Source organism: Dryobates pubescens, chromosome 3 (genome assembly GCF_014839835.1).
Source record: "Dryobates pubescens isolate bDryPub1 chromosome 3, bDryPub1.pri, whole genome shotgun sequence".
Lineage (NCBI taxonomy): Eukaryota > Metazoa > Chordata > Aves > Piciformes > Picidae > Dryobates > Dryobates pubescens.
In genome coordinates this window covers 15,265,573-15,291,564 of record NC_071614.1, presented here as the reverse complement: position 1 = coordinate 15,291,564, position 25,992 = coordinate 15,265,573, and the positions used below count along the sequence as shown (strand labels likewise).

Genomic DNA, 25,992 nt, shown 5'->3' with positions numbered 1-25,992 from the left:
GCATCTTGTCCACCCCCCTGCAGGCAGCAGGGACATCTCCAGCTAGAAGATCTTTAAGGTCCCTTCCAACCCAAACCATTCTCTGGATCTATTTTCCTCCCCTCCCTCCTCCCTCTGCCCTCTTCCCTCTCTTCCTCTCACTCCTTTTCCCCTTCTCTTCAGTGATTTGCTGTAGGTTTTTCCCCTCTCCACCCCTCTCAGCCTTCCCCTCCTCTCCCTTCTTCCTGAGGGCAGATTTGTTCCCATGCAGCAAAGTGATCTCTTTTTTTCCCCCCCCTCTGCACTCTCTCATTTTTTCCCTCCCCCCTTTGCAGTGCTTTTTCCATCCCTGCCTCCAGGGCTTTGCAGAGCCACCACACCCAGGTTATTTCAGGTTGCTGCTCTTGGGTAGGGCTGGCAGAAGCCACAGTGGCACCAAAAGCTGGTGAGAACTTCTTCCTCAGCTGCAGCCTGACCCTGCTCTGCCTCAGCTCCAAACCATTCCCCTTTGGCCTGGCTGCAGACCCCCTCAGGAGAAGTCTCTCTGCAGCCTTCCTGCAGGCTCCCTTCAGGTGCTGGCCGCTGGTCCCAGCCTTCCCTTAGCTCCCCACGGGGCAGCCTCACTGTATGTACAGTAGCTGCCTGTGGTGTGAGTGAGGAGCAGGATCTGTTTGCTGGGTTCTAATTCTGTTCTGGCTGGACAAACAGAGGGTGGGCTCAGACAGAAGCCTCATGGCAGGCAGGGGAAGGGCCTGGCATATTTGCTGTGTGTCATGAAGATGCTTATTTGGGCTGCTGCTGAGGAGCATCTCAGAGCACAACCTTGGCCTGGCTTCAGTCACCCTCAGGAGAAGTCTCTCTGCAGCCTTCCTGCAGGCTCCCTTCAGGTGCTGGCAGCAGCTCTGAGGTGCCCCTGGAGCCTTCTCCTCTGCAGGCTGCACAGCCCCAGCTCCCTCAGCCTGTGCTCCCAGCAGAGCTGCTCCAGCCCTTGGCTCACCCTTGTGGCCTCCCCTGGCCTGGCTCTACCAGCTGCTTTGGGGGGTGGGGATTTCCAGGTCCCTTTGCTTTCTGTGTGTCTCTGGGCTCAGAGGGTGGCAGGGGTTGGCAGGGCCCTCTGGAGATCAGAAGTCACAGATGTCCTTGCTGTGGCAGGGACTCTCAGAGGTCACCTTGCCCAAGGCCCTCACCTTTCAGCCCTGGGCAGGCTGACCTGGCTGGAGGTGTCCCTGCTGAGTGCAGGGGGGGTCACTGCTCATGGATGCTTTTGGCCCAGGGAGCAGGCAGGAGGGGCCAGGCAGGTGTGCAGCTCCAGCACTGCTCCAGCTAAGCCAATCAAGTAGTTTCTGTGTCCTTTTGTGTTGTTTTCCAGAGTGCTCTGCCATGACTACAGCAAGATACAGACCTACCTGGGACTTGGTTCTTGACCCATTAGTGTCCTGCAAGCTTTGCCTTGGGGAGTACCCTGTGGAGCAGATGACAACCATAGCACAATGTCAATGCATCTTCTGCACCCTGGTGAGTCCTGAGGGGCATGAAAGCAACCCCAGCCCCAACCCAACCCAGCTCTGGCTGCACAAATCATGGAGCTGGGTGGGCTTCACCCTGAGGTCTTGATGCTGCAGTGGAAACAAAGATTGCTGCTGACCTGACCTGGGCTCGTTCAGTCTGGAGAAGAGGAGGCTGAAGGGAGACCTTCTGGCCCTCTACAGCTCCCTGCAAGGAGGTTGGAGCCTTGGGGTTCGGCTCTTCTCCCCAGTAACAAGGGATAGGACAAGAGGAAATGGCCTCAGGTTGCACCAGGGGAGGTTTGGGTTGGACGTGAGAAGAAACTTGAAGTCTGATCTTGAGTGTCTCCAGGGCTGGGGCCTGAACCACATCCCTGGGCAGCCTGTGCCAGGGTTTCCTCACTCTCAGTGTGAAGAATCTCCTCCTGATGGCCAAAGCTCCCTCCTGATGGCCAACCTCCCTGCAAAGAGGTTGGAGCCAGGAGGGTGTTGGGCTCTTCTCCCTAGCATCAAGTGGCAGGATGAGAGGAGATGGCCTCAGGTTGCACCAGGGGAGGTTTGGGTTGGAGATGAGGAAAAATGGCCTTGCTGCCAGAGTGGTCAGGGACTGGCAGAGGCTGCCCAGGGAGGTGGTGGAGTCCCCAGCCCTGGAGGGGCTGCAGAACCCTGTGGCCATGGCACTTGGGGCCAGGGTTTGTTGGCCCTGGGGGGAATGGGTTGCTGGCTGCACTCAATGGCCTTGGAGCTCTTCTCCAAGCCACAGAATTCTGTGAGTCTCTGTGGTTCTCCCAGCATGAGTGGAGATACAGCTGGTGAACTCATTGCCCTTCTCTGTTCCACTCTTGGTGTCAGGGAGGGATAGGTCTGGGGGGGGTGGAGCACAACTGGAAGTGGGAAGATTGAGATTGGATGTGAGGAAGAAGTTGTTCCCCAGGAGGGTGGTGAGAGCCTGGCACAGGTTGCCCAGGGAGGTGGTGGAAGCCTCCTGCCTGGAGGTGTTTGCAGCCAGGCTGGATGTGGCTGTGAGCAGCCTGCTGTGGTGTGAAGTGTCCCTGGCCATGGCAGGGGGGTTGGAACTGGCTGAGCCTTGAGCTCCCTTCCAAGCCTGACAGTTCTGTGACTCTGTGGTGGTCCAAGAGATGATTTTGTCCTGTGGAAATGATCAGAGGGAGCTGGAGGCTGTGGTAAAGATCCCCTGAAGGTTGGCTCATCCCAGCACACCACCACAAGGCTGCTGCTCAGAAAAGCCTGAGGGAGAGCTCTGCTGCCTTGTGCTGAGCATGGCTTGCCCAGAGCAGGCTGCCACTCCTCTGCTCAGCAGCTCCTGTCCCAGCCCTGGGCCTCTGCCAGCTGTGGCTCTCTGTGCACAGCTCCGTTGTGGGGTTTGTCGGGGTGGTCCTTGTGGTGCTGCCAGCTCTGCCAGGTTTGGGGTGTCTCATCCAGCAGGAATGTGGCCATGGTTGGCTGGCTCGAGGTAGCAGAGGAGCAGAAGCCTAGAGAGTAGGAAGGACTGAGCTCAGCGCTGCTGAGGGCACACCTGCAGTGCTGGGCTCAGTGTTGGGGCTCCCTCTACAGGAAGGATTTTGAAGGGGCTGGAGCAGGGCCAGGGAAGGGCAAGGAAGGTGGGGAAGGGTCCTGACAGCAGGGCTGAGGAGGAGCAGCTGAGGGAGCTGGGGGGGGGTTAATCTGGAGAAGAGGCTGAGGGAGACCTCCTTGCTCTCTGCAGCTCCCTGAGAGGAGGCTGGAGCCAGGTTGGGGCTGGGCTCTGCTCCCCAGTATCAGGTACCAGGAGGAGAGGAAATGGCCTGGAATGGTGCCAGGGGAAGGTTAAGTTGAATGTCAGGGGAAATTCCATGACTGCAGGAGTGGCCAGGGACTGGCACAGGCTGCCCAGGGAGGTGGTGGAGTCACCTTGCCTGGAAGTGCTCAAGGAATGTGTGGCCATGGCACTTTGGGACATGGTTCAGTGGCCATGGTGGTGAGGAGATTGAGACTGGCTGTGAGGAAGAAGTTGTTCCCCAGGAGGGTGGTGAGAGCCTGGCACAGGTTGCCCAGGGAGGTGGTGGAAGCCTCCTGCCTGGAGGTGTTTGCAGCCAGGCTGGATGTGGCTGTGAGCAACCTGCTGTAGTGTGAGGTGTCCCTGGCCATGGCAGGGGGGTTGGAACTGGCTGAGCCTTGAGGTCCCTTCCAGCCCTGACAGCTCTGTGACTCTCTGACTGTTTCCATCTGGGGTGTTGGGTTTTTCCCTTCTGGTTTTTGGGTGGGTTTGAGCTTTGGGAGTGTTCTGAGCCCAAGCCAGATCTCCCCTCAGGGTTCCTAAAAGGCTTCTCCAGCCAAAACATTTCCATGGGTCCATGAAGAAAGCTCCAACCCAAGCAGAAAGATGTTTCCAAGTGGGATGGTGATTGACATGGAGACTAAACTGCTGAGGGCCTCCCAAACTGCAGATCAGCTGCCAAGCAAGGAGGAGAGGAGCTGCTCAAAATAGCCCTCCAGATATAGCCCCAGGGAGAGATTTGTGTCAGCTGGGACCCAGCCACAGCACAGCCAGGAAGTGCTGGGTGGCATTTTCTGCAGTGCAGAACAGAGAATTAACCAGGCTGGAAAAGACCTCAGAGATCATCCAGTCCAAACTGTCACCCAGCACCATCTGATCAGCCACACCATGGCACCAAGGGGCTCATCCAGGCTCTTCCTAAACACCTCCAGGGATGGGGACTCCACCACCTCCCTGGGCAGCACATCCCAATGACCAATCTCTCTTGCTGGGAAGAATTTCTTCCTCACCTCCAGCCTGAACCTCCCCTGGCACAGCTTGAGACTGTGTCCTCTTGTTCTGGTGCTGGGTGCCTGGGAGAAGAGACCAACCCCCACCTGGCTACAGCCTCCCTGCAGGGAGTTGGAGAGAGCAAGAAGGTCTCCCCTGAGCCTCCTCTTCTCCAGGCTAAGCAACCCCAGCTCCCTCAGCCTCTCCTCCCAGGGCTGTGCTCCAGACCCCTCCCCAGCTTTGTTGCCCTTCTCTGGACACCTTCAAGTCTTCTCAATGTCCTTCTTGAACTGAGGAGCCCAGAACTGGACACAGGACTCAAGGTGTGGCCTCAGCAGTGCTGAGCACAGGGCAGAATGACCTCCCTGCTCCTGCTGGCCACACTGTTCCTGCTGCAGGCCGGGATGCCCTTGGCCTTCTGGGCCCCCTGGGCACACTGCAGGCTCCTGTTCAGCTGCTGTCAGCCAGCACCTCCAGGTCCCTCTCTGCCTGGCTGCTCTCAGCCCCCCTGCCCCCAGCCTGTACACTGCAGTAGGATTCACAGGAATGTTTGGGGCTGCAAGGGACCTCAAGGACCATTCAGTTCCAACCCTGCCATGGGCTTGGACACCTCCTGCTAACCCAGGTTGTCCTAGGCCTCATCCAGCCTGGCCTTGAGCCCCTCAGGAAGGCAGTGCAGGAGAATGCTGTTGCCTGCCTAAGCCTCACAGCAGAGCTGACCCTGGGGAGCAGTCCCTTGTCTTCTGCAGCAGCAGCAGCACCTTCCTTAGGAGTGAGTTTGTTGTGGCTTTTCCAGAAGGTTGCTCTTCTAAGTAATGAAAATGTTCCCCAAGAGCATCTTCAAGTGGTTTGCTGCCCAGCTTTGGTGGTTTGGGTTTTCTTGTCCTGTAAAACTTGCCTGAGGCTCCAAGTGAACAGGGGAAGGGCTTGGAGCAGCCTGCCAGTCCCTGCAGGGGCCTGCACCAGAGCTGGGGAGGGACTTTGGACAAGGGCTGGGAGTGATGGAATGAGGGGGAATGGATTGAAGCTGGAAGAGGAGAGAGTGAGGCTGGAGATGAGGAAGAAATCCTTGGCAGTAAGGCTGGGGAGAGCCTGGCACAGGCTGCCCAGGGAGGCTGTGGCTGCCTCCTGCCTGGAGCTGCTCAAGGCCAGGCTGGGTGAGGCCCTGAGCCGCCTGGGCTGGTGGCAGGTGTCCCTGCCCATGGCAGGGGGCTGGAGCTGGCTGAGCTTTGAGGCCTCTTCCAACCCAAAGGCTTCTGTAGGCTCAGTGATCCTGAAGGTCTCTCCTAGCTGGCATGATTCTGTGAGTCTCCAGCCAAGAATCACAGCATGGTAGAAGGTTGGAAGGGTCCTGGGGAGGTCATTCAGTCCCAACCCCCTGCCAGAGCAGGGCACCCAGGGCAGGGCACCCAGAACACATCCAAGTGGGGCTGGAAAGGCTCCAGAGGAGACTCCACAGCCTCTCAGGGCAGCCTGCTGCAGGCCTCCAGCAGCCTCACCCTCAAGAGCTGTCTTCTGCTGCTGAGGTGCAGCCTCCTGGGTTCTGGCTCTCAGCTCTGTGTTCCCAGAAGGTTCAGCACAAGAAGGGCCCTCTGGCTGTGCTGTTTGGAGGAGGTGGTGGCCAGTGGTGCAGCAGGGCAAGGAGCAGGCCCTGCCCTGTGCTGGGGGTAGGGATGCAGTGTGTCACTGCTGGGGGGATGTGAGGAAAGGGAAGCAAATGGAAGAGGCTCTGGCAAAGGGCCCAAAGAGCCTGAGGAGCAGAATTAAGCACATGAATGATTGATGATGGCAAAGCTCCTTCAGCTTGAGCAGTGTAAGTGCTGTAAGTGCTGGCATTAAAAGTGAATGCATCATCCTCATCATCTTCATCCACACATGGTGTCTGCAGAGGGAGAGGCAAGGCAGCAGCAAGAGCTGGCAGTGTCAGCACAGCACCACTGAGACCTCACTCAGCCTAGGAGCTGCTTCCAGCAGAGCTCAGCCTGCTGTGCCTGCTGCCAGTGGCTAGAATAGAATGGAGTCAACCAGGTTGGAAAAGACCTCAGAGATCATCAGTTCCAACCTCTCCCCCAGCACCATCTGAGCAACTCAACCATGGCACCAAGGGCCTCAGCCAGGCTCTTCCTGAACACCTCCAGGGATGGGGACTCCACCACCTCCCTGGGCAGCACATCCCAGTGGCAAATCTCTCTCTCTGGGGAGAACTTTCTCCTCACCTCCAGCCTGAACCTCCCCTGGCACAGCTTGAGACTGTGTCCTCTTGTTCTGGTGCTGGGGGCCTGGGAGAAGTGACCAATCCCCACCTGGCTCCAACCTCCCTTCAGGGAGTTGGAGAGAGCAAGAAGGTCTCCCCTGAGCCTCCTCTTCTCCAGGTTCTCCTGACCTCCTCCACCACTCAACCCTGCAAAGCCCTAATGAAGGCAGCTGAAGCAGCTAGGAGGTGAGCAGCTGTCTGCATGAAAGCCCTGCTCATCAGGAGGACATTGGTCATCATCTGTCACAAGTGGAGTCCTTAACATGGGCAAGGGACTTGCCACAAGGGCTGGGAGTGACAGTGGATTGAAGCTGGAAGAGGAGAGGTTGAGCCTGGAGATGAGGAAGAAATCCTTGCCAGTGAGGCTGGGGGGAGCCTGGCACAGGCTGCCCAGGGAGGCTGTGGCTGCCTCCTGCCTGGAGGTGTTCAGGGCCAGGCTGGATGAGGCCCTGAGCAGCCTGGGCAGGTGGGAGGTGTCCCTGCCCATGGCAGGGGGTTGGAGCTGGCTGAGCTCTGAGGTCCCTTCCAACCCAGCCCATTCTGTGACTCTGAGAAGCATCCAGCCTGCTGTTCCAAGAGATGGATTTGTTGTCTCTGAGTAGGAGGCAGAGCAGGAGGCTCTGGCAGCAGTGCTCCCTCCAGGCCATCCAGGCAGTGCCCTGCTCCTGTGTGAGCCCAGCAGCAGCTCTTGGGTGGGGAGCAAGTGAAGCTCCTGCTGCCCTCGAGCTCTGGGAGCTCCAGTCTGGCAGCAGATGTTTGTAGGTGAGAGGGGCTCTGGAAGCAGCTGAATGTCTTCTGCAGTGACCTGGAAGGTGAGCCTAAGCTGGGAGGCAGTGCTGATCTGGTGGAGGGTAGGAAGGCTCTGCAGGGAGACCTGGGCAGGGTGGATCGAGGGCTGGGGGCAGCAGGGTGAGATTCACCAAGGCCAAGGGCTGGGGCCTGCACTTGGCTCACAACAGCCCCTGGAATGCTTGAGAGAGAGTGGCTGGAAACTGCCCTCTACAGAAGGACCTGGGGGTGCTGGGGGCCATCAGCTGAAGGTGAGCCAAGGTGTGCCCAGGTGCCCAAGGAGGGCAGTGGTTTCTTTGGGTGCATGAGGACAGTGTGGCCAGCAGGGCAGGGGAGGTTCTCCTTCTCCTCTGCTCTGCCCTGCTGAGGCCACACCTGAAGGATTGTGTCCAGTTCTGGGCTCCCCAGTTCAAAGCAGACAAGGAGCTGCTGCAGAGAGCCCAGGAGAGGGACAGCAAGCTGCAGAGGGGCCTGGAGCAGCTCTGGCAGGAGGAAAGGCTGAGGGAGAGCCCTGGGGCTGAGAGCCTGGAGAAGTGCAGCCCCAGAGGGGACCTGAGCAGTGCTGATCAACAGCTAGAGGGTGGGAAGCAGGAGGACAGGGCCAGGCCCCTGTCAGTGGTGCCCAGGGCCAGGCCAAGGGGCACTGGGCACAAACTGGAGCCCAGGAGGTTCCATCTGACCAGGAGGAGAAAGTTGTTTGGTGTGAGGCTGCTGGAGACCTGGGGCAGGCTGCCCAGAGAGGCTGTGGAGCCTCCTGCTCTGGAGAGCTTCCAACCCCCCCTGGCCATTGTGCTCCTGGGCAAGCTGCTGGGGGGGCCCTGCTGGAGCAGGGGGCTTGGGCTGGGTGCTCTCCAGGGCTGCCTTCCCTGATTGTGTCTGGCTCCACTCTCTGGTCACACACCTGACAACACTCAGAGGTGGCCTGTCTCTAATTGTCTGCAGTGTGCCAGTGCCAGCTGAGCTCCCAAGGAGGCTGAGAAGCCCACAGGGCTCTGCTGCACCCTGCCCTCCCCTTCCTGGGCAGTGGCAGGCTGGCAGAAGCTGGGTGGCATCTGCAGAGATCTGCAGGATCTCCTCCCTGTCTCCATCACTCCCCTTTGCCTCCCCAGCCAGGCAGTAGGTCTCACTGTGGTGAGGGAAGTGTGGGGGTGGAGGGAGGAGGTTGCTCCTCCACAGCAGCAAGGTTTGGGGTGAAGTCCACCTTGCTCCTCTGCTTTGGTGGTGCTCATGCTGCTCACTCCTGGCCTTGCTGCCAGGGGTTCAGCTGTGACAGGTGAAAGGCTGTGGTTGCCATGGGAGAAGGGCTCTGGTGGTACCCAGATTGCTGATGTGGTCTCCATGGAAACTGTAGGGCTCTGGGAGTCCCAGTTCTCATCTTCCCTTCCTCTGGGAAGGGGCTGGGAGAGCTGGGGCTGCTCAGCCTGGAGAAGGGAAGGCTCTGGGGAGACCTCAGAGCAGCCTCCCACTACTGGAAGGGGCTACAGGAGAGCTGGGGAAGGACTTGGGACAAGGGCAAATGGCTTTGAGCTGGGAGAGGGCAGCTTGGGAGTGGAGATGAGGAAGAAATCCTTGGCAATGAGGCTGAGGAGAGCCTGGCACAGGCTGCCCAGGGAGGCTGTGGCTGTCCCCTCCCTGGAGGTGTTCCAGGCCAGGCTGGATGAGGCCCTGAGCAGCCTGGCCTGCTGGGAGGTGTCCCTGCCCATGGCAGGGGGTGGCACTGGCTGAGCTCTGAGGTCCTTTCCAACCCAACCCCATTGTCTGATCCATGAACCATCAAGTTGAGATGGCTCTTTTGTAGAGGCAGAAGGCAAGAGAGCAGCCCCCTGTGCCCCCTGGCCCCAGGCACTGGCACAGGTGCCCAAGGGGCTGCTGGGCTCACCATCCCTGCAGGGGTTCAGAGCACATGCAGGCACTGGAGCTGGGACATGGTTTAGTGGCCATGGTGGTGCTGGGTCAGGGTTGGACTCAGTGACCTTGGAGATCCTTTCACAGGATCACCAAGGCTGGAAGAGACCTCAAAGATCATCCAGGCCAAGCTGGCACCACAGAGCCCATGACTAAACCATGGCACCAAGTGCCACCTCCAGTGCCCTCTGGAACCCCTCCAGGGATGGGGACTCCACCACCTCCCTTCACTTTCCAAGGGAAACCCTTCTGAGATTCCTCTTCCTTGTGGCAGTGGATTCCAGGCCCCTGCCTCTCCATCTGCCCTCCTCAGACACCTGGAGGCAGCAATGAGCTCCACCCTCAGCCTCCTTCTGTCCAGACTAAGCATTTCCCACTCCTGCCAGCCCTGGCCCCAGCTCCCTTGCCCTTCTCTGGCTGGTGGAGTCCCCATCCCTGGAGGGGTTCCAGAACCCCCACAGCAAGCTCCTGGCCAAGCTGGCAGCCCGTGGCTTGGATGGGAGCACACTGTGCTGGGTTAGGAACTGGCTGGAGGCTGAGCCCAGAGAGTGGTGGTGAATGGTGCCACAGCCAGCTGGCAGCCAGGCACCAGTGGTGTGCCCCAGGGATCAGTGCTGGGCCCTGTGCTCTTTAACATCTTCACTGATGATCTGGATGAGGGTATCGAGTCCATCAGCAGTAAGTTTGCTGATGACACCAAGCTGGGGGCAGGAGTTGATCTGCTGGAGGGTAGAGAGGCTCTGCAGAGGGACCTCAACAGGCTGGACAGATGGGCAGAGGCCAAGGGCAGGAGGCTGAACACATCCAAGTGCCAGGTTCTGCACATTGGCCACAGCAGCCCCAGGCAGTGCTACAGGCTGGGGTCAGAGTGGCTGAGAGCAGCAGGTAGAGAGGGACCTGGGGGTGCTGGTCGATGGTAGGCTGAACATGAGCCTGCAGTGTGCCCAGGCAGCCAGGAGGACCAATGGCATCCTGGCCTGCATCAGGAACAGTGTGGCCAGCAGGAGCAGGGAGGTCATTCTGCCCTGTGCTCAGCACTGCTTAGGCCACACCTGGAGTCCTGTGTCCAGTTCTGGGCTCCTCAGGTTAGGAAAGATGTTGAGGTGCTGGAAGGTGTCCAGAGAAGGGCAACAAAGCTGGGGAGGGGTCTGGAGCACAGCCCTGTGAGGAGAGGCTGAGGGAGCTGGGGTTGCTTAGCCTGGAGAAGAGGAGGCTCAGGGGAGACCTTCTTGCTGTCTACAACTCCCTGCAGGGAGGTTGTAGCCAGGTGAGGGTTGGTCTCTTCTCCCAGGCAGCCAACACCAGAACAAGAGGACACAGTCTCAAGCTGTGCCAGGGGAGGTTTAGGCTCTATGTTAGGAAGAAGTTCTACACAGAGAGAGTGATTGCCCATTGGAATGGGCTGCCCAGGGAGGTAGTGGAGTCACCATCCCTGGAGGTGTTCAGGAGAAGACTTGATAGGGTGCTTGGTGCCATGGGTTAGTTGATTAGATGGTGTTGGATGATAGGTTGGATGAGATGATCTTGAAGGTCTCTTCCAACCTGGTTTATTCCATCCCATCCCATCCCATCCCATCCCATCCCATCCCATCCCATCCCATCCCATCCCATCCCATCCCATCCCATCCCATTCCATCCCATCCCATCCCATCCCATCCCATCCCATCCCATCCCATCCCATCCCATCCCATCCCATCCCATCCCATCCCATCCCATCCCATCCCATCCCATCCCATTCCATTCCATTCCATTCCATCCCATTCCATTCCATTCCATTCCATCCCATTCCATTCCATCCCATCCCATCCCATCCCATCCCATTCCATTCCATCCCATCCCATCCCATCCCATTCCATTCCATTCCATTCCATCCCATCCCATTCCATTCCATCCCATCCCATCCCATTCCATTCCATTCCATTCCATTCCATCCCATCCCATCCCATCCCATCCCATTCCATCCCATCCCATTCCATTCCATTCCATTCCATCCCATCCCATTCCATTCCATCCCATTCCATTCCATTCCATTCCATTCCATCCCATCCCATTCCATTCCATTCCATTCCATCCCATTCCATCCCATTCCTTTCCATTCCATTCCATTCCATCCCATTCCATTCCATCCCATCCCATTCCATCCCATCCCATCCCATCCCATTCCATTCCATTCCATCCCATCCCATCCCATTCCATCCCATCCCATTCCATCCCATTCCATCCCATCCCATCCCATTCCACCCCTGTGGCCATGGCCCTTGGGGCCGTGGTTTGGTGGCCATGGTGGGGTCGGGTGGCTGCTGGGACTGGCTGCTCTCAGAGGCCTTTCCCCAGCTCCCTGATGGCTCTGGGTGGGGGGAGGATGACCTCTGCCTTTCCCTCTTGCAGTGCCTAAAGCAGTATGTGGAACTCCTGATCAAAGAAGGCCTAGAGACAGCCATCAGCTGCCCCGATGCTGCCTGCCCCAAGCGAGGCCATCTGCAAGAGAAGGAGGTACTGCAGACACCTTCTGCCCCTGCCTGCCCAGCAGGGCTCTGGCAGCTGCCACACAGGCTTTTAAGAACTCCCTAAAGGGCAAAGATTTTGATCTCCATGTCTTAAAAATGCCTTGAGATGATTCCTTTGCTGCTCCTAACTGGAAATTTGTCTTCTCCTGGTGTGTTTTTTCTCCCCCTCCGCCCCCCTCCCCCTTCCCTCACCAGATTGAGTGCATGGTAGCCTCAGAAATCATGCAGAGGTATAAGAAGCTCCAGTTTGAGAGAGGTAAGCACCTGGAACATGACCCTTTGCATGGCTGTGGGGAGGGGGCAGTCCAGAGCAACCCCATCAATGCTGAGGGAAGCAGAATCAGAGCAGGGCTTGGGCTGGAAGGGACCTCAAAGATCAGCCAGCTCCAAGCCCCTGCCACAGGCAGTACACCTCCCACCAGCCAGGGCTGCTGCATGGCAGCAGGAGCTTCACTTGCTCCCCACCCAAGAGCTGCTGCTGGGCTCACACAGGAGCAGGGCACTGCCTGGATGGCCTGGAGGGAGCACTGCTGCCAGAGCCTCCTGCTCTGTCTCCTACTCAGAGACAACAAATCCATCTCTTGGAACAGCAGGCTGGATGCTTCTCAGAGTCACAGAATGGGCTGGGTTGGAAGGGACTCCAAAGCTCATCCAGCTCCAACCCCCTGCCATGGGCAGGGACACCTCCCACCTGCCCAGGCTGCTCAGGGCCTCACCCAGCCTGGCCTTGAGCAGCTCCAGGCAGGAGGCAGCCACAGCCTCCCTGGGCAGCCTGTGCCAGGCTCTCCCCAGCCTCACTGGCAAGGATTTCTTCCTCATCTCCACTCTCAATCTCCCCTCTCCCAGCTCAAAGCCATTGTCCCTCATCCTGGCACTCCCAGCCCTTGTCCCAAGTCCCTCCCCAGCTTTCTTGTAGCCCCTTCAGGTACTGGAAGCTGGGGGTTGGTCTCTTCTCCCCTAGTAACAAGTGATAGGAGGAGAGGAAATGGCCTTGAGCTGCCCTAGGGGAGGTTTAGCTTGGACATGAGGAGGAACCTGTTGAGTGGAAGGGTTCTGCAAGCCTGGCACAGGCTGCCCAGGGGGGTGGCTGAATCCCCATCCCTGGAAGTGTTTGGAAGAGGCAGAGCTGTGGTGCTGAGGGCCATGGCTCAGCCCCAGCCTTGGCAGAGTTAGAGACTGGTTGGACTGGATGAGCTTAGAGGTCTTTTCCAAGCAAACCCATTCTTATGGTTACACTTGGGCAGAGGCTGACTGGAAATGGAGTCCTTCTGGGCCACTGTCAGAAGCCTTTCTGCTGGCTTATGGCTGCCTGGCTTGGGCTGTGCTTAACTGCAGCTGAAGATGATGAGGCTGCAGAGGAGCTGTTCCAAAGGCCTGCAGGGACAGGAGCAGGGGCAAGGGTTTGAAATGAGAGCAGAGCAGACTGAGAGTGGATGTGAGGAACAAGTTCTGCACCAGGAGGCTGCTGGAACACTGCAGCAGGCTGCCCAGGGAGGTGGCTGAGGCTCCATGCCTGGAGATCTTCAAGGTGAGGCTGGGCAAGGCTCTGAGGAACCTGATCCAGGGGAGGATGTCCCTGCTGCCTGCAGGGGGGTTGAGCTTTGGAGGTGCCTTCCAACCCCAACCCTCCTGTGACTCCAGGGCATCTCCTCCTCAGCTCAAGCTGAGTTCAGTGGCTGAAGGCAGGGAGTTCACTCAAGGCCAGGGCACTCACTGCAGCCTGGTGCCCATTTGTAGGGCAGCCCCAGCCTGATGTCTGAATTGGGAGGAATGAATGAAAAGCTTTCAGGTCTTCAAAGGCCTGCCAGTCAGGCTCAGCTGGAACAGGCTGTTGTGGGAGGCCAAGCTTGTAACCCCCAGGGACTTCTCTTCTGTCCCTTTGCAGAGGTGCTGTTGGATCCCTGTCGGACTTGGTGTCCCTCCTCTACGTGCCAGGCAGTTTGCCAGCTCCAGGAACAGAGCCCCCAGGACCCCCAGCTGGTCCAGTGCAAGGCCTGTGACATTGAGTTCTGCTCTGCTTGCAAGTCCAACTGGCACCCAGGCCAGGGCTGCCAGGAGAACATCCCAGTCTCCCTTCTGCCAGGAGAAACGAGGTAAGGTGCTGGGAAAGATCAGGGATGTGCAAGCACAGCACCCAGGCTGCAAACAGCCTGGGGGAGGGATGGCAAAGAGTTGTTTGCCTCAGGCTTTGTTTGGGAGCTGATTCCTTCACTGAAGTCATGCTGGATCCTTGGATACTCTGCTGCAAAACTGGGTGGCTCTGGGCAGCCTCACTCCTGGCTACCAGTCCTGGCAAAGCACAGAGGAGCTGCTTGAGCTTCTGTCAGCACCCAGGCAGCTCAGGAGCTCCCTTCAGAGGAGATCTTAGCAGCAGAGAATTGTCTGGGTTGGAAAAGCTTTCTAGGATCAAGTCCAATGATCAACCCAACCCCACCATGGCCACCAAACCATGGCCCCAAGTGCCATGGCCACAGGGTTCTTGACCACCTCCTGGGATGGGGACTCCACCACCTCCCTGGGCAGCCTCTGCCAGGCCCTGACCACTCTTGAAACAAAGAAATGTATTGGTGATCTGGATCAGGGCATTGAGTCCATCATCAGTAAGTCTGCAGATGACACCAAGCTGAGTTGATCTGTTAGAGGGTAGGAGAGCTCTGCAGAGGGACCTTGCCAGGCTGGGCAGATGGGCAGAGCCCAAGGGCAGGAGACTGAACACATCCAAGTGCCAGGTTCTGCACATTGGCCACAGCAGCCCCAGGCAGTGCTACAGGCTGGGGGCAGAGTGGCTGAGAGCAGCCAGGCAGAGAGGGACCTGGGGGTGCTGGTTGATGGTAGGCTGAACATGAGCCTGCAGTGTGCCCAGGGGGCAAAGAAGGCCAAGGGCATCCTGGCCTGCATCAGGAACAGTGTGGCCAGCAGGAGCAGGGAGGTCATTGTGCCCTGTGCTCAGCACTGGTAGGCCACACCTTGAGTCCTGTGTCCAGTTCTGGGCTCCTCAGGTGAGGAAAGATGTTGAGCTGCTGGAAGGTGTCCAGAGAAGGGCAACAAAGCTGGGGAGGGGTCTGGAGCACAGCCCTGGGAGGAGAGGCTGAGGGAGCTGGGGTTGCTTAGCCTGGAGAAGAGGAGGCTCAGGGGAGACCTTCTTGCTCTCTCCAACTCCCTGCAGGGAGGTTGTAGCCAGGTGGGGGTTGGTCTCTTCTCCCAGGCAGCCAGCACCAGAACAAGAGGACACAGTCTCAAGCTGTGCCAGGGGAGGTTTAGGCTGGAGGTGAGGAGAAAGTTCTTCACTGAGAGAGCCGTTAGCCATTGGAATGTGCTGCCCAGGGAGGTGGTGGAGTCCCCATCCCTGGAGGGGTTCAAGAGGGGACTGGATGTGGCACCTGGTGCCATGGTCTCGTACTCAGGAGGCTGAGCTGCCCTTGGCCTTCTGGGCTGCCAGTGCCCATTGCTGCCCCCCTGGCCAGCTTCTCCCCCACCAGCACCCCCAAACCCATCTCTGCCCACCCAGCTTAACCAGATGCTGCCTTTGCCCTCCCCTCCCCAGCTCTGTCCTGAAGGAGGAAGATGATGATGCTGACGACGCTCCCATCAAGCGCTGCCCCAAGTGCAAGGTCTACATCGAGCGGGACGAGGGCTGTGCCCAGATGATGTGCAAGAACTGCAAGCATGCCTTCTGCTGGTACTGCCTGGAGTCTCTTGATGTGAGTGTCCTGCTTCTGCTCCTGCTCCTGCTCCTCACAGCCCTGCAGCTCCATTGCTTGGCTGGCTCTTGAGCCCCTGCAGGTGCAGCCCTCTGCCTGCCACCCGACTTGGTGGAGCAGAGGGGCAGCAGAGCTGGCACTGGGAGGGTGAGGGGGGCTTGGGTGGCCTTGCTTTGCCTGGCTGACCTCTGTGCTCTTAGAATCCTGGAACCCAGGGGCCAAGGGATTTCATTCTACAGGCTGGGGACAGTGTGGCTGGAGAGCAGCCAGGCAGAAAGGGGCCTGGAAGGACTGGGTGACAGCAGCTGAACAGGAGCCAGCAGTGTGCCCAGGGGCCAAGAAGGCCAAGGGCATCCTGGCCTGCATCAGGAAGAGTGTGGCCAGCAGCAGCAGGGAGGTCATTGTGCCCTGGGCTCAGCACTGCTGAGGCCACACCTGGAGTCCTGTGTCCAGTTCTGGGCTCCTCAGTTTAGGAAAGATGTTGAGCTGCTGGAAGGTGTCCAGAGAAGGGCAACAAAGCTGGGGAGGGGTCTGGAGCACAGCCCTGTGAGGAGAAGCTGAGGGAGCTGGGGTTGCTTAGCCTGCAGAAGAGGAGGCTCAGGGGAGACCTCATTGCTCTCTCCAGCTCCCTGCAGGGAGGTTGTAGCCAGGTGGGGGTTGGTCTCTTCTCCCAGGCAAGCAGCACCAGAACAAGAGGACACAGTCTCAAGCTGTGCCAGGGGAGGTTAAGGCTGGAGGTGAGGGGAAAGTTCTTCCCAGAAACAGTAATTGTCCCCTGGGATATGCTGCCCAGGGAGGTGGTGGAGTCCCCATCTCTGGAGGTGTTTAGGAAGAGCCTGGATGAGGCCCTTGGTGCCATGGTGTGGCTGATCAGATGGTGCTGGGTGATAGGTTGAACCTGATGAACTCTGAGGTCTTTTCCAACCTGGCTGATTCTGTGATTCTATGACTCTGTGATTTAGGATCATCATTCAAAGTGTCAGAATGAACAAAAGCAGAGCTCCCAGCTGGAAATTCACAGCCTTCAGTTCTGCAGGTGAGCTCTGCAGAGGCAAAGTGCTCTCACCCTTGAAAGAGACACTTGGTGCACATCAGAGGTCACAGAATCATAGAATCAACCAGGTTGGAAGAGACCTCCAGTATCATCCAGTCCAACCTAACACCCAGCCCTATCCAATCAACCAGACCATGGCACTAAGACTCTGAAGGTTGACTTTGTGATGACTGCTAGAGGCTAACAAGAAGCTGGGAACTAAATCAGCTGAAAAATTTGCTCCCACTTAAGACAACAGCAAAACAGAATCATAGAATTGTCAGGGTTGGAAGGGACCTCAGGGCTCAGCCAGCTCCACCCCCCTGCCATGGGCAGGGACACCTCACACTGCTCACAGCCACCTCCAGCCTGGCTGCAAACACCTCCAGGCAGGAGGCTTCCACCACCTCCCTGGGCAACCTGTGCCAGGCTCTCATCACCCTCATGGGGAACAGCTTCCTCCTCACATCCAATCTCAATCTCCCCACTTCTAGTTTTGATCCATCCCCCCCAGTCCTATCCCTCCCTGACACCCTCAAAAGTCCCTCCCCAGCTTTCTTGGAGCCCCCTGCAGATCCTGGAAGGCCACAATGAGGTCTCCTGGGAGCCTTCTCCTCTCCAGCCTGCACAACCCCAACTCCCTCAGTCTGTGCTCACAGCAGAGCAGCTCCAGCCCTCTGCTCATCCTCGTGGCCCTTCTCTGGACACCTTCCAGCCCCTCCAGATCCTTCCTGTACTAGTCAGTGAATGGTTATTGCCTGTGTCAGGCAGTGAGTGGTTATTGCCTGTGTCAGGCAGTGAATGATTATTCAAGTCAGTAAATAATTCAATAAAAAGTAAAATTGTATGAAATGAAGCTGTGAAATGAGATCAAATTGTGTGAAGGATGTGGAGCTGCTGGAGCAGATCCAGAGGAGGCCACAAAGATGATCAGAGGCTGGAGAACCTCCCCTATGAGGAGAGGCTGGGAGAGCTGGGGCTGTTCAGCCTGGAGAAGGCTCCAGGGAGACCTCAGAGCAGCCTCCCAGTACCTGAAGGGGCTTCAGGAGAGCTGGGGAGGGACTTGTGACAAGGGCTGGGAGTGACAGGATGAGGGACAATGGCTTTGAGCTGGGAGAGGAGAGATTGAGACTGGAGATGAGGAAGAAATCCCTGCCAGTGAGGCTGGGGAGACTCTGGCACAGGCTGCCCAGGGAGGCTGTGGCTGCCTCCTGCCTGGAGGTGTTCCAGGCCAGGCTGGATGAGGCCCTGAGCAGCCTGGGCTGGGGGGAGGTGTCCCTGCCCATGGCAGGGGGGTGGCACTGGATGATCTTGAAGGTCCCTCCCAACCCATTCCATGATTCTTCTTTGATTTGTTTTTGTCTGTCAGTAGTCAGTGCTGAGAGGGGCAAGGGTTTGGGGCTGGAGCAGGGGGGATTTAGGTTGGACCTCAGGAGGGAGTTCTGCACAGGGAGGCTGGGGAGGCACTGGCACAGGCTGCCCTGGGGGGTGGTTGAGGCTCCATCCCTGGGGACATCCAAGGTCAGCCTGGCTGTGTCCCTGGGAGCCTGCTGCAGCTGGGGGTGTCCCTGCTGCCTGCAGGGGGGCTGCACAGGATGCCCTTGCAGGGGTCTCTCCCAGCCCTCTGTGAAGCTGGGAGGCCCAAGGTAGGTTCAGGCATGTGGGCTCAGCCCAGGGAAGTTCAATAACCCCTGGAGTTGGTGTGTCAGCAGCCAGGCCCATCTGTTTACCATTCATTGTCTTCTCTGGGGCAAGAAATAGATCTGACATGCAAAGGAGACAATGATCTCCCCCCAGCAGGCCTTGGTCAGTCTGTAAGCTGCTGCTGTCATGTATTTAGGGAGGTTCTTTGGAAACCAGTCTCTTATCATGGCCAAGGATCAGAGGATATCCAGCAGCAGCTGTTTCCAGCTCATCTGCTTTGTTCTACAGCATTGGAAACAATGGCAAAGGAAATGCTGGAGGTTCCTGAAAGCTGCTCTGCCTCTTTGGGACCTGGGATTGTCCTGTTGGAATGCTTCCCTCTCCATCCTGAGCTGCTCAGTCAAAAGCAGGGTTCCCTTGGAGCCAGGCCTGCTCTCCTGGCTGCCTCACAAAGGGATGGAAGGACAGAGAGGGTCTGGGCTGCAGCCAGAGCAGTGTGGGCAGCAGGGCAGCAGAGGGGATTCTGCCCCTGGGCTCTGCTTTGCTCAGACCTCACCTCCAACCCTGCCTCCAGCTCTGGAGAAGGACACAGAGCTGTGGAGAGAGCCCAGAGGAGGCTACAAAGATGCTCCCAGGGCTGGAGCAGCTCTGCTGGGAGCACAGGCTGAGGGAGCTGGGGCTGTGCAGCCTGCAGAGGAGAAGGCTCCAGGGGCACCTCAGAGCTGCTGCCAGCACCTGAAGGGATCCTGCAGGAAGGCTGCAGAGAGACTTCTCCTGAGGGTGACTGAAGCCAGGCCAAGGGGGAATGGTTTGGAGCTGAGGCAGAACAGGGTCAGGCTGCAGCTGAGGAAGAAGTTCTTCAGTCCCAGGGAGCTGAGCCTCTGGCACAGGCTGCCCAGGGAGGCTGTGGCTGCCTCCTGCCTGGGGGTGCTGCAGGCCAGGCTGGATGAGGCCCTGAGCAGCCAAGTGTAGCTGGGAGGTGTCCCTGGGCCTGGAGGGGAGGTTGGAGTGGATGAGCTGTGAGGTTCCTTCCAACCTGAGCCACTCTATGATCCCTTCTGCAAAATCTGTGTTGTCCTTCTCCTCTTCAGGTGGCAAAAGGGAGCAGCTCTGGGGAGCCTTCAGAGCAAGGCTTCCCAGTTGCACAGAGTGGTTTCCTCTCCCTTTGCTGTTCCTCTGTGCTTGTCTTCCTGGCTCCTCCTGCTGACCTCCATGCTAGCATTCAGCTGTGCAGCTGCAGAGCCTTTGGGAGCAGAGTTCAGTGGACAGGTGGAGCACTTGCTAAAGTAACCTGTTTGTGAAGGCAGCCCTCAGTGAAGCCCTTTGGAGAGGATGGGCCTGGCCATACCCTCCCTGCTCAGCTCTCTCCCTCCCAGCACAACTCCTGGTGGGGAGATTTGGTCTCTCCTGACTTGCAGAGCAGTTTGTGCTTTCACTGCTTTTGATACCTTTCTGTCTGATGTTTTGCAGGATGACTTCCTCCTCATCCATTATGACAAAGGACCTTGTAGGAACAAGCTGGGACACTCCAGGGCATCTGTGATCTGGCACAGGACACAGGTACAGCTCACATCTTGCACAGCTCCCTGCAGGTCAGCTGCTCCAGGCCGTGCTGCCTTTGCTCTGCCTCACTGGAGCCCCTTAGGATGGAGTCCTGTGCCAAGTGGTGGACTGATTCTGTAGCAGATGTAAGGAGATTCATACAACAGCAGGTTGGAAGGGACTTCAAGCATCCTCCAGAGGGCAGTGGCTTGGAGGGGAGGAACAGGTAGCTCTCCCTTACAGGACACTCCTTGGCCACTGAGAAAGCTACAAAGCAAATCTGCAGATGAGAGCAAGCTCAGTGGTGCAGCTGAGGAGTCTGAAGGAGCTCTCTGCCCTGCCTCAGGGCATGCAGCACAAAGGCCAAGCACAATCAGTTGGCAGAGCCCTTTCAGATCACCCACTCCAAGCATTCTCCAGCTCTGCCAAGGCTGGGGCTGAACCATGGTCCTCAGCACCACAGCTCTGCCTGCCTGAAACACCTCCAGGGATGGGGAGTCAGCCTTCTCTCTGGGGAGGCTTTGAGAACCCTTCCAGTCAACAAGTTTCTGCTCACATCCAACCTAAACCTCCAGGTGTTCCTCTCACCCTCTCTCCCTACAGCCACCCTCACTGCCTAGGTCTGAGCTCTGGACTGGCTGTTCCATGGCTTTGCCACTGCTACCTTAGGAGGTCTGTTTGTTTACAGAAGCTTTCTTAGGATAGGATAGGATGGGATAGGATAGGATAGGATGGGATGGGATGGAATGGAATGGAATGGAATGGAATGGAATGGAATGGAATGGAATGGAATGGAATGGAATGGAATGGAATGGAATTGAATTAACTAGGTTGGAAAAGGCCTCAGAGCTCATCCAGTCCAACCTCTCACCCAGCACCATCTGATCAACTCAACCATGGCACCAAGGGCCTCATCCAGGCTCTTCTTAAACACCTCCAGGGATGGTGACTCCACCACCTCCCTGGGCAGCACATCCCAATGGCCAATCTCTCTGTCTATGAAGAACTCCTTCCTCACCTCCAGCCCAAACCTCCCCTGGCACAGCTTGAGACTGTGTCCTCTTGTTCTGGTGCTGGTTGCCTGGGAGAAGAGCCCAACCCCCACCTGGCTCCAACCTCCCTTCAGGTAGCTGTAGAGAGCAATAAGGTCTTCTTGGTACACCTGTACCATGAGGTGATGAAGCTGCTAACTGGAGCCTGCCCTCAGCACTTCCTTTCTCCACAAGGCCCAGAAGATCCAGCAAAGTGCCCATCAAACATAGCTGTGCAAGAGGCTGGGGCTAACTCCCTCCAAATCAGGATCCCAATCCTGCTGAGCCCCCCCTCAAGCCAAATCAGCACTGCAGTTGTTTCCTGCTGTTGAAGTTGCTTTGAGTTCTTAAGCCAAAGCAAACTGAGGTAAAGCCTTCTGGGTTGTGGTTTGTGGGTTTGCAAAAGGAATGGCTGTTTGTTTTGGCTCAAGGAGAGTGACTTGGTGCTGAGTAGGGCAGGGCAGCAGCTTCTTCAGAAGCAACACAACCAAGCAGGAAAGGACTAAGCACTGCTCAGCAGAAAGGTTGGGTTAAAACCAAACCCAACCCAGCCAGCCAAAAAGCTCAGACTGAAGAAAACTCCCCACAAGGTTTGGGCCCTCACTGCAAGAAGGGCACTGAGAGGCTGGAATAGGGCCAGAGGAAGGGCAACCAAGCTGGGGAAGGGTCTGGGGAGGAGCAGCTGAGGGAGCTGGGGGTGTTGAGTGTGGAGAAGAGGAGGCTGAGGGAGACCTCCCTGCTCTCTGCAGCTCCCTGAGAGGAGGCTGCAGCCAGGTGGAGATTGGGCTCTGCTCCCTAATAACAAGTCATAGGAAGAGGAAAAAATGGTCTGAGGTTGTCCCAGGTGAAGTTTAGGTTGGAGATGAGAAGAAACTCCTTGACTGAAAGGGTTCTCAAGCCTGGCACAGGCTGCCCAGGGGGGTGGCTGAATGCCCATCCCTGGAGGGGATTCCCAGAGGCAGAGCTGTGGTGCTGAGGGCCATGGGTTGGCACCAGCCTGGGTGTAGAGTTAGAGACTGGTTGGACTGGGTGATCTTAAAGAGCTTTTCCAAGCCAAACTGTTCTGACTGTATGGACAATTGAACTTAATGAAGATTTGGACTTCATATTGAGGCTGACAGCTGTAAGGAGGTAAGTGGGTAAGAAGGTCTTGAGCAACCTGGGCTAGTGGGAGGTGGAGGTTAAAAGTAGCTGCTCTCCAAGGTCCCTCCCAACCAAACCATCCTGTGCATCTCATGAAAGTGAGCAAGAGTGAATCCAGTCCACTGCAGTGCTGAGGTCCAGCTTGGCTGGCTGAGCAGCCTGGGCTTCAGTGAGCTAGGCAAGGAGTTGCTGTCTCCAAAGAGCAGCCTGGGAGCAGCTGCAGCTCACAGCTTTCAAAGGGGATGGGAATCCAGCTTTGGTTTAGCAGCAGATGAAGGCCATGGAAGCTGTAGCAGATTGTCAGCACCTTCAGAAAACAAACCAGAGAGAGTAATGAAGCATGCACACCTCAGAGCCTGGAAGAGCTCTTGGCAGGCAATCCAGTTATTAGGGCAGGGAAATTGGAGCTTCTCAGCCAGCAGCCAAGAGGAGAGGAATTGGAGGGGGTGGAAGGCAGCCTGAGGCTGGTGCCTGCAGTCCTGCAGCGCCATCTCCTGCAGCCAGCTCTGCCTCTGAGCTTCCCTCTGAGCAGCAGGGCTGCAAGAAGCAAACCCAGAGCCAGCAAGCAAGGCAAGTCTCCACTCCATGGCCAGCAGCAGCACAAGGCAATCACCCTGCAGCATGGCTGAGTACAGGTTTGCCCACTAATTAGGGCAGCACATCTAGCCCTGCCTGCCAGAACACTTTGCTTCCCCTCCTGTCTGAGCCAGCCCCAGACATGAAATGTCACAGAACCAGAGAATGGCTTGGGTTGGAAAAGCCTTCTGAGAGCATCCAGTCCAGCCAGCAACCCAGCCCCACCATGGCCCCCAAACCCTGGCCCCAAGTGCCATGGCCACAGGAGTCTGGAGCACCTCCAGGCATGGGGACTCCACCACCTCCCTGGTCAGCCTCTGCCAGGCCCTGACCACTCTGGCAGCAAGGAAATTGTTCCTCATCCCCAACCTTTCAGGCACCCTTTGAGGCCATTCCCTCCCCTCCTGTCACCTGATACTGGGGACCAGAGGCCAACCCCCACCTCACTCCAACCTCCTTGCAGGGAGCTGTGGAGAGCAAGGAGGTCTCCTCTCAGTCCAGTTAAAAAGTGCTTCTGGATGGAGTTGGTTCACAGCCCCTGAAGACCTGATGAGCTCAGGGCTTGCTGCAAGAGCACACTGCCTCTGCAAAGCCTTCCTGAACTCCTTCCTGGTGTTTGGCCTGGTGTTGGGAGACCCCCAAGCTTGCAGTCCTGCTGCTGGGGAGGTTCTGGGAGTCTTCCTACCTCCTCCATGAGCATTAGGGAGAAGTTCTTTGCTCTGAGGGTGGTGCAACACTGCAACAGGTTGCCCAGAGTGGTGCTGGTGGAGAGCCCATCCCTGGAGACATTCAAGGCCAGGCTTGCTGGGGCTCTGATCTAGTGGAGGATGTCCCTGCTGCCTGCAGGAGGGTTAGGACTGGATGAGCTTTGGAGGTCCCTTCCAACCCAAACCACTCTGTGATTCTGACTCCAAAAGCTTGTTTGATTCTATTTTGGAGGCTTCTCTGGGAGAAAAAACACCACCAAAGGGAGCCCCTGGAAGTAGTATCTAGAGAGAGAATCACAGAATCATTTCATGGCTTGGCTGAGAAGGAACTTTTCTAGGTCATCTGGGCCAGCTCCCCTGCACTGACCATGGTTCATTCATCTCCATTCAGAATCAGACTTGCTGTGGCCCTGGGCAGCCTGCTCTGGTTGGAGCTGGCCCTGCTGAGTGCAGGGGGGGATGGACAAGATGAGCTCTGAGAGGCCCTTCCAAGCCAGTGTAGTCTGTCTGTTGGTCTCTCCAGTGACAAGGGAAGGGCAACAGGGTTGGGGAAGGGACTGGAGAAGAGGGCTAGGGAGGAGCAGCTGAGGGAGCTGGGGTGGTTTAGCCTGGAGGAAAAGAGGCTGAGGGAGACCTCCTTGCTCTCTGCAGCTCCCTGAGAGGTGTTTGGAACCTGTGCTAGTCAGGAGTGGCAGGAGGAGAGGAAGTGGCCTCAGGTGGCACCAGGGGAGGTTGAACTTGGACATGAGGAGAACCTTGTTGCCTGAAAGGGTTCTCCAAGCCTGGCACAGGCTGCCCAGGGAGAAGGCTGAATCCCCATCCCTGGAGGGGTTGGGAAGAGGCAGGGGTGTGGTGCTGAGGGCCATGGTAAGTTGTTAGTTGGAGAAGGGTTGGACTGGAGGATCTGAAAGGGCTTTTCCAACCAAGCCAAATTCTCTGGTTCTTTAATGCTGTACTCCTGGGGGACAGTCCTGGCTCTGGCAAGGTCACTGAGCTGTGCTGGGGTCCTTTGGAGGGCACTGGTGCTGCACTGGTGTCAGCAGACCCTAGGCAATGGCTCTCCCCAACTCCCTGCTCTTCCTTTCTCTTGCAGGTGGTAGGAATCTTTGCAGGATTTGGCCTTCTCCTCTTGGTGGCCTCCCCTTTCCTTCTCCTTGCCACACCCTTTGTGCTGTGCTGCAAGTGCAAGTGCAACAAAGGAGATGATGACCCTCTGCCTACCTAAGTGGAGAGAAGACTGGACTCAGCCCATCACACACTTTGGTTTTTCTCCTTGCTGTTGGTGTTTCCCTCTTGCTGTAGCCTTACTTTGCCCCCTGCTGCTTTTCATTGACACACAGTCTGGGTTCCAGGGACTGCTGGGTAGATCAATTGACAGTAGACAAGGAGGGTCATGGAAGGCAAGTTTGGTGCTAAAGAGAGGCCGTGGGCCTGAGTAAGCCATCAGAGGTGAAGAGGTGACACTGCTGAGAGCACTGCAAGAGGTTGCTGCTGCTCTGCTGGTGGAAGCATGCTGAGAGCCAGCAGCAAAGCAAGCTGAGGATGCCTCCAAAGCTACACTTGTGCATATCTCCTCACTGCCACATTTGGTGTCTTAATCTTCTCTGCCTTTCAGTTGCCTGCCACCTAAATCAGGTCACCCTGGGGTGCCCTGGCCCCGTGCATCACCCTTCAGTTCCCTTCAAGCCACCCCAGTGTCCTTCTCAGGCCCTGTTGTTCCCAGGTAGAACAGACTCCATGAGGTGCATATAGGCCACCCTATGCCTTTGGGAAGGCTTAGAGGGATAGAGTTGGTTCTGCTGCCTTCCAGCTTGGGACATCTGAGAAGAAATGGAGCTGGTGGGAAGCTGTGAGCTTGAGTGGTGACCCCAAACCTGCCACCTCAGCAAGGGGCACTCCAAAACGCTTCTAGGGGATCAATTACCTCTGCTGGCTGGGCTGGGGCTTGGTTGGGCTTGGGGTTTTGGTCTGAATTGTTCACTTCTGTTGCTGTTCTTTAGGGTTCTGCTACATTTAGAGGGCTATGTAACTTCTAATCCAGGTATCTTCATCTCTTTTTCTAGAGTTAGCTAGAGCTAGGATCCTATTTAAACCAAAAGTGTAAATAGCTGTGCTGTTGGACTAGGGAAATGCTTTGGACCTTCAAGATAGCTTCTTCTGTCCTTAGAACCATGGAATGGTTAGAAGCAACCTTTAGCATCACCCAGGCCAACCATTCTCTGACTCTGCCAAGGCTGGGGCTGAGCCATGGCCCTCAGCACCACAGCTCTGCCTCTTGAAAACACCTTCAGGGATGGGGATTCAGCCTCCTCCCTGGGCAGCCTGTGCCAGGCTCTGAGAACCCTTCCAGTCAACAAGTTTCTTCTCATCTCCAACCTAAACCTCCCCTGGGACAGCCTGAGGCCATTTCCTCTGCTCCTATCACTTGGTAGTATTGAGAAGAGACCAACATCCAGGGATGGAGATTAAACCACCTTCAGGGACAAAGATTCACTCCCCTCCAGGGGTGAGGATTCAACAACCTCCAGGGGTGAGGATTCAACAACCTTCAAGGGTGAGGATTCCACAACCTTCAGGGGTGAGGATTCCACAGCCTCCAGGGGTGAGGATTCCACAACCTCCAGGGGTGAGGATTCCACAGCCTCCAGGGGTGAGGATTCCACAACCTCCAGGGGTGAGGATTCCACAGCCTCCAGGGGTGAGGATTCCACAACCTCCAGGGGTGAGGATTCCACAGCCTCCAGGGGTGAGGATTCCACAACCTCCAGGGGTGAGGATTCAGCAACCTCCGGGGATGGGCATTCAGCCACCTCCCTGGGCACCCTGTGCCAGTCTTGGAGAAGCCTTTCAGTCAGCAAGTTTCTTCTCATCCTTCAGGGAAGGAGCATCCACAGCCTCTCTGGGCAGCC

General features: G+C 57.2%; 1 protein-coding gene across 1 annotated transcript in view; it reads left to right on the top strand.

Moving 5' to 3' along the window:
• The window catches only part of RNF144A (ring finger protein 144A), a 43,626-nt gene extending 17,998 nt beyond the window's left edge, over positions 1-25,628 (top strand). Inside the window, exons 2-8 of the mRNA XM_054179696.1 lie at positions 1,349-1,494; positions 11,588-11,692; positions 11,902-11,962; positions 13,592-13,799; positions 15,251-15,407; positions 19,555-19,644; positions 24,177-25,628. Of these exons, the coding sequence (XP_054035671.1) occupies positions 1,360-1,494; positions 11,588-11,692; positions 11,902-11,962; positions 13,592-13,799; positions 15,251-15,407; positions 19,555-19,644; positions 24,177-24,308 (888 nt within the window). The 5' untranslated portion in view covers positions 1,349-1,359 and the 3' untranslated portion in view covers positions 24,309-25,628. The remainder of the gene's footprint in view (positions 1-1,348; positions 1,495-11,587; positions 11,693-11,901; positions 11,963-13,591; positions 13,800-15,250; positions 15,408-19,554; positions 19,645-24,176) is intronic.
• Positions 25,629-25,992: the final 364 nt, after the last annotated feature.